General features: G+C 42.6%; 1 protein-coding gene across 2 annotated transcripts; it reads left to right on the forward strand.

Annotated features, from left to right (window-relative positions):
- Positions 1 to 2,900: 2,900 nt before the first annotated feature.
- On the forward strand, positions 2,901 to 6,241 carry LOC143525685 (B-cell receptor CD22-like). Of its 2 annotated transcripts, none has more exons than XR_013133722.1 (5): positions 2,901 to 3,164; positions 3,244 to 3,483; positions 4,048 to 4,129; positions 4,285 to 4,330; positions 4,555 to 6,241. XR_013133722.1 is itself a non-coding variant. In XM_077019948.1 (5 exons), exons 1-5 carry the CDS (start codon positions 2,921 to 2,923, stop codon positions 4,771 to 4,773), a joined length of 828 nt encoding a protein of 275 aa, XP_076876063.1. In that variant the 5' UTR covers positions 2,901 to 2,920; the 3' UTR covers positions 4,774 to 6,241. The 2 variants fall into 2 exon arrangements, 1 of the variants encoding a protein (XP_076876063.1); XM_077019948.1 differs by having other exon boundaries at positions 4,288 to 4,330.
- The last annotated feature ends 1,495 nt before the right edge of the window (positions 6,242 to 7,736 follow it).

The following is a 7,736-nucleotide window of genomic DNA, read 5'->3' on the forward strand; positions in this document are numbered from 1 at the left end:
TCCTTAATCCGTCCTTGATCTGTCACGGTCACGGCTCCGGACCCCTCCTTGTGGGCGTGTCATGTCATCTGTGGGCAGTTATGTCCATGTTTGTAGTTCCGTGGGTGTGGGTCATTTGTTATAACAAATACTTTGAAACTATTTAAAATAGGTGTGTAATTCCAACACATTTTAAGGTACTGGAACACCACACATTATGTAAAGTTAAAGTGATTTCATCATCTCCGTATAACGTGATAAAATCATGTTACCCTTGCACAATAAAAGTAAGGGGAGAAAATCACTTTAACCTTACACAATTGGATTGTGTGGGACTGATGTACACATTAAAATTAAGTAAATTCAAAGAGTTTTTTTTTCAGTGTAGCGTGTTCGTAGTCTCACCTGTGCCTTGTCTCGAGATCATGAGGGTACGTGTTAATCACCTATATAATGTGCGTTCGCGCAATGTCTCGTGCTCGTCTTTGTCTTGAGTTCGTGCCAGCGTGAGTCGTCTGTGTGTGTGTGTGCTTACGCTACCGCGCTGGACTTCACCTGTGTGTATCACAATAAAAGTAGATGTTCACGGTAATTGTCGTTGTGCCTGCCTCCTCCACCACGCGTTACAATATCTGTGAAATCAACAATAAAATTTGCATTGTACCTAGGCCTGTAGACAGTTATTAGTAATATTCTTTGTACCCCTTTTAAAACTGCACTCAAATATTCAAAAGATGTGAAATCACCAAGTGGTAACTGCTTGCATTGGAAAGTATCATTAAACAGCATTGCTACACCTCCCCCTTTCTTGCCATTGTGAGAAACATTTAAAAAGTTAAAGTTTGGTGGAGCCGACTCAGCACAATATCAGCACTATATGAATTTAACCATGTCTCTGTTAAAAGCATGAAATCAAGATGCATAAGATGCAGTTAAATCATTAATTAGATAAGACTTGTTTGTAATAGATCTGATATTTAGTAGAGCTAACTTAATAACCCGTGCATTTTGTTTCAAAGACTGTGAGATACTTCCAAAATACTGTAGGTTGGATGTATTCACAGTTTCTGACCTAAACTCCTTGTTCTTTCTGCTTCTGATAAGAACTGGAATGGGAGAGATAATTGGGACACAGGGTCCATGCTTGTTTTGAAAATATGTACCGCTGATATCAACACTGTAGCAGCACGGACACAAAAGATGTCAATTTTTGTGGGGGAGATTTGTTTATTAAGGACTGTGGGGGAGAAGTTGAGGTGATTTTCCGCTGTACCTGAGGACTCGCTGACAGTGAAAGTGTCAGTCTTGTCCCTACAGATACAAGCTTCTCCATGGTTTCTGGGAAGTTCAGGTGAGGTGATGATGGGGTGGAGATGGAGGATGGTGTGGATTGTCTATTCGGTTGTGGAATGGGTGGATGATAATGGGGTTTCATGGGTGGATGAAAGTGAGGTTTCATGGGTGGATGCCCTGCCTGCTGTATTGTGCAGAGCTTCACCCAAAAACAGTTGGTAAAGTTGACCTGAAGGAGGGAGATCCCCATGAAATGTTGAGGAGAGGGACTTCTGTGTCTGCAGGTGCACCACCCCGCATGTTGTCACTGGTGCACCTGGACTGCCCAACCAGCTATTTTCCCATCCTGACACTGGGCCCTGGTCCCTTTACCCATCCTGGCCTCCTGGGTAGCTCCCCCGTCTTCATCACTGTATCAGTTGTGATCCCTGTCCTCATCACAGTCACATTGGCTGTCTCCATTGCTCCTTTTGTATCTATTCTTCTACCCATCAGTGTCCTGTCTCTGTCCCACTCACAGTTCTGGTGTCTCTCACCCTGCCACCTACTCTGGCCATGGTCCCTGTTACCTGTTACCACCCTGTTACCTGTTACCATGGTCCAGCCCTGTTACCACCCCCGTGGTTACCACCCCCAGGGCCACAGCAGTCTGATTCCTCAGTCCTTTCTATAAAAGACATTATTGAAGTGATACACTGTGGATTTTCTCTTTCATCATGAAAGTTGGTTAAATTAGAGTTGTTCCAAACCTTTTTATTCACCATATGGTTAATGAAATAAAATAAAATCAATTTATCTTCCCTTACATGGTAACTACAGCAGCTCTGCGTTTGGTCAGCAGCTGACATTGTTAACACTAAAGTGGTACAAATGTCATGAGTCTATATTTACACTAAATTAGCTCCCCTCTCATCTATATGCCCACTAAGATCCTGTTTGAAGACATCTGACCTGAAGACACAGTTCTTATCAAACAACCTGTATGTAGAAAAGACACTGGTGCAGAGTGAATCCCTCTGAAATAGACAGATATCCACTTATCAGGAGAATTTAAAACCTCATAATAAATAGAACTTAGAAATGACCACAGAACTGGTGTTTTAACCAGTATCAACAATAAAATGGTGTTGCAGAGATTTTATTCATGAATTTTCTGAATGTATTTAAGCTGTGAAACATCTTTACTCTCTATTGGTAATACGGTTGTGGTTGATGATGAAGGATATTGTCACGTTACAGCCCTGGACTCCTCCCTTGTGGGCGTGTCTACATGTAGTTTAGTCCAGTTATGTCCTTATATGTACTTCCGTGGGTGATGTGTGTATGTGTGTCATTGCCTCTCATTCATGTCACCTGTTCCTTGTCTTGTTAGTTATGTGTTACACTTGTCCCTAATTGTGATTTGTGTATATAAACCTGTGTCTTGATGTTAGTCTTGATCAGATTTAATCGTACACGCTATCACTCATCAATAAAGACGTTCAGAGAAGTATTTGGGTCTCGGCATCCTGTCTTCTCCTTGACCTTACAGCTGTGGCTCGAGTTACACATTAAAGATGTGTGTTAATTATTTAGAGTTTGTAATGAGAGTGTAGTTTTAATGTTAATGTGTTTGTGTTCAGATCCTCCTAGAAACACCAGAGCAGTGATGGTTCCCTCTGGAGAGAGAGTGGAGGGAGATTCAGTGATTCTGACCTGCAGCAGTGATGCAAACCCTCCTGTTCTCACCTACTCCTGGTTTAAGCAGAGAGCAGCTGCAGACACACTGCTGGGAACAGGCCAGAATTACAGCATCACTAACATCAGCTCCCAGCACAGTGGACTCTACTACTGCACCGCTCACAACCAGCTAGGACAGCACAACTCCACCACCGTCCTACTGGATGTGTTATGTATGTGCAGTTTGCATTGTGCGACCCTCCTGTGTGTTAAATGTAATAAGTTAAATGACATGTTGAATATCTTGTTCAGACCCTCCCAGAGTCCCGTCTGTTACTGACCATGTGTCTGGTGACTCAGTGACATTGTTGTGCTACACTGACTCCAACCCCATCAGCAATTACTCCTGGTACAAGAAGACAGGAAGTGATGTAATGTTGTTTGGAAATGGGACCAATATAACTTTAGCTACAGGATCAAGTGGACGTTTCTACTGTGTGGTGAAGAATACGTTTGGATCATCTAATTCGACAGAATGGCTATTCGCATCAGGTACAGTTAAATAAAATGAAATCACATTATGTCACAGACATAGTAACACATGGTCTGTGTTGGATTCACTGCCCTGTTGCCCACATGGAGATTCAAGAATGTAATATAACTTTCCAGTTGTAACGTCACAGACTCATGAGGCTGATTTGGATCCATCTGCAGGTTTTAATAAAAATATAGGACAATCCAGAGAACGTAGTCGAATACACAGATAGGGGTCAAAATCCAAAAATCCACAACAGAACAGGTAGCAGAAGGGCCAGGCAAAGGCAACGTAGAGAACAGAGATCATACACTGGAGACAGAAAACAGGGGTAAACTCTCGGTAAGCAAACACTGGAGGAATGGCAATAGGGGCTGGGCAGGTTTACATAGCCTGTCCATCACTCCTGATTACAAACAGCTGATCTGTTTAAAACTCCGGGGAGTCGGACCTCTGGTGGCGAGGCTGGGGAGTGCAGGACCTGACACCAGTGTCCGTTTGATGATATCCTACATCATGACATCTGTGATTTCCCCATGTCTGTGACTTTCTAACATGCTGTCCTCTCCTCCCTGATGCAGGTAGCCCAGCTGGGACATACACAGCTTCTGGAGTCTCTGTGGGTTTGTTTCTGACTCTCACTGCTGTGTGTCTGTGGATGAGGTAAGAAGCTGAAGACACTGTAGGCTGCTTACTGCCCCGTCCAGAGAGTCTTCACTCTCATCATTACAGTATGGCAGATATGTCCAAAGCGTACATGTGTGTGTGAGAGAGAGAGAGAGTCTGAAGCTAGTGATGTTATTATTGTGGTTCTCCAGCAGGAGGCGAGCTGTCAGCAGCAGGAGGGATCAGACCAGTGCAAACGTGAGTTTAAATGAGTCAGCAGAGGAGTCTTCAGTCCAGTTCTACATCACTGCAGTTTTTATTAATTGGTCTGATGTCACAGTGGACAGTGTAACCAAAATTAGAACTTTAAGTTACTTCTCTGTTACTTCCAACAAACACATATTATGTTCTCTCTCTCTCTCTCTCTCTCTCTCTCTCTCTCTCTCTCTCTCTCTCTCTCTCTCTCTCTCTCTCTCTTTCAGCAAGACTCAGCTCCTGTACATGATAATATCTCAGTCCTGGCCATGACCTCTGACCCCACACAGACAGCATCCTCAGATGATCAGTACAACTGTCACTATGCCAGCGTTCATTTTACATGCTCCCCCACACAGGAAGTGCCTGTCTACTCCACTGTCCAATGGCCAAAGCCTCTCATACAAGAGAAGGAAGTAGAGTACGGCACAGTGAACATCACCTAAATAAGAGTCTCCACCAAGTATGCAGTACAAATGGCATCAATGTTAAGTCATGAAGTCTAAGTTAATAATAAAATACAATTAAAGAAGTTCACTTTAGCATACAGTAGAAACTATCTGAAAACTACTGCTACAATAATTATTATCCAACGTTCAGTACTACATTAATTAATCTTGTACTCTTGTGTATGAAAGCGTGATTTATATTTTCTGAAATTTACTTACACCTGATGATATGATGGTATATACTGTGTTGTAAATGCTTGATCCCTTAAATACTTGCTCCCATTTCTTTCCCTTATCATGATGGGATAATTCTTCCCAATATACGTCCATAAAATAACGTTAGCACCTGTGTCTTGTGTATGGTCAAATTAGAGATGTTTTTGTTCTGTTACAGAGGAAACGATAGTTTACACATTGACATCATGACGCATTCATTGATCTCAACTTATAAACATTACTGCTGCATGAAATGTTATCAGTCTAGTCTTGAATAAAGCAGGAGACTCTCCCTGTAGTTTAGATAAAAGGTGTCAGAACCTGTGACGCGTGGTGCAGTGCGAAGGACGAGGCACAGATCCTTGCGTAAACGCATGGTCACGTTTATTTTAACAACAAACAATAGCGCAGTCAGCGCACGTAGAACATAGAACACACTTCAGACGTGTAGACGCTTAACAACGACGAGCACAAGACACTGCGCGAGCGCACATTAAATAGACAAACCACATTAACCCCACGTGATTACGAGACGAGCCACAGGTGAGACGGATTATCACAAGACATAACCACAACCACGAAGATCCACAGACGCAGACGATTACACGTGGACAACGTAAACACACGCCCAAAAGGGAGGGGCCGGGGTCCTCACCGTGACATTACTGAAGAAGCTTGAGGTTATTTTGTATTTTTGTTTTTCCTTTTTTTGTTGATGTTGTTTTTGTTGTCCATGTGTTTACAATATATACAGCATGTGTTGGTGTAGTGTTCATGCAAAACCAAAAAAAATCTTCCCCTTGTAATTGCATTTTACTTTATGGTGTAAATGTACTGAATATGCAGAAATAACCTCAATATTTGTGAATATTCATGTATATGTGAGACCTCCAACAGACCTTCACAGCAGACTACAAACTGAACACACATGGTTGTAGGTTTTTCCATTTGTCACTTCAGTGTGTAGTCACATATATGAAAGGCTAATTATCTGATATTTTTGTATAGTGTTTGGATGTAAAAATATGGTTGTTGCAAGAGTTTTGGTTGAAATGTTTGCTTTTTCCAAAAGTGTGTGATGTTTTGCCAGTTGTGTATGTAGCATTGGCTGCTGTGTGTTAAGTTTCAACAACAGAGAAATAGTTTCAGAAATTGTGTCTTAGCATCTGCAAAAAACTGTAATCCAGCTCTACTTTGCCATCTACTGTGCAAATAAAAATACTGCGCCATCAGTGATTGATTCCCTGGACTGAAACCCTTCATGTGCATCTTACACTGAGTGACTAAAGTGACCTTCATGCGGTGGTGTTGATGTCTGGTGTTTTCCAGTACAGTGAATCAGTGGTTCACATTAGGGCTCCACTGCTTGTTTCTGTGCTGTCCTGTTTAGAGTTTGATTTAGACACATTTACCATTGTGTCTTCAGTGGAGCAGCTTCTCACATGCCGTAAGGTGGACGTGTCACTGATTGCTGTTTTTCTTGGTTTTAGAGAGAGTCATTTCACCACTACCATCACAAACTGACAAATGACTGATCTTAAAATCATGGCTGATCTGAAAATCAAGGCTGATATTTATTAGACAAGGACACACTTTGTCATTCTCGGTAAACGTTCAGTAAATGTTTGTGATAGATCACTACAAACTGCCATGGTTGTAAAGGCAGGAGTATCTATAGTGACTTTGGGCTGTCAGTTGTTACACACACAGCACAAGTCCTTCATTAGATTTAGACTAACAGGTATCACAGTGATTGCTGAGCTGCTGCCCTGCTGTTAATGAAACTAAGTCACTGATGTATGATGGGGAAGAACTGTGTCTTCAGGTCAGATGTCTTCAAACAGGATCTTAGTGACATATAGATGAGAGGAGAGATCATGTAGTGTAAATATAGACTCATGACATTTGTACCACTTTAGTGTTAACAATGTCAGCTGCAGACCAAACACAGAGCTGCTGTAGTTAGGGAAGATAAATGGATTTAATTTAACCCTAACCCCATGATTCTAATTCGATAATATGATTGGTTGATTAAACTGCCAATCCATAATAAAAAGCTCTCTTAATGTAAAAGGCAAGGGTAATGCGACAGATAAACAGAAGGTCTGGGGGGAGGTCCTTTCTCGGTTTTTGGAAAGAACGGTGTAAAATATTCTAATTGGTTGATTTTTTATTTCAGCAGTGAGTTTTTTTTTTCTGGCACAAGCACGAAAATTGGATTTGAAAGCCGATTCAGAGGAAAAATACAAATTACTGGTGAAGCGCATGGCTGGATTACTGACCGGGCCAGTGGGGCCAGTGCCCAGGGGCCCTTGAGGTCAGGGGGGCCCTGGCCGAAAACTTTTTGCGATGCCTATCAACATTTATGGTACAATATACTTTTATTTCCGAGGGCCCTCCATTTTAAGGATCCTCTGACTATTAGGGACTTTGACCCCAGGGCCTCTTGGGGGCCCTAGCCATGCTTTTGGGCCCTAGCCATGCTTTTGGGGGCCCTAGCCATGCTTTTGGGCCCTAGCCATGCTTTGGAGGGCCCTAGTTGTGCTTTTGTGCCCTAGCCATGCTTTTGTGGCACCTAGCCATGCTTTTGGGGCCCCTAGCCATGCTTTTGGGCCCCTTAGGAAAATGGATGAGGCGTTGTGGCACTGCTCTGACTTCGACTTATGGCTATTAGGGGTCCTAGGAAAGAGGGGGGCATATTTTTAGAGGGCCCTGGTTATGAGAGCCTCTAACAGGGGGCCCTA

This window comes from Brachyhypopomus gauderio, chromosome 1, assembly GCF_052324685.1.
Source record: "Brachyhypopomus gauderio isolate BG-103 chromosome 1, BGAUD_0.2, whole genome shotgun sequence".
NCBI lineage: Eukaryota > Metazoa > Chordata > Actinopteri > Gymnotiformes > Hypopomidae > Brachyhypopomus > Brachyhypopomus gauderio.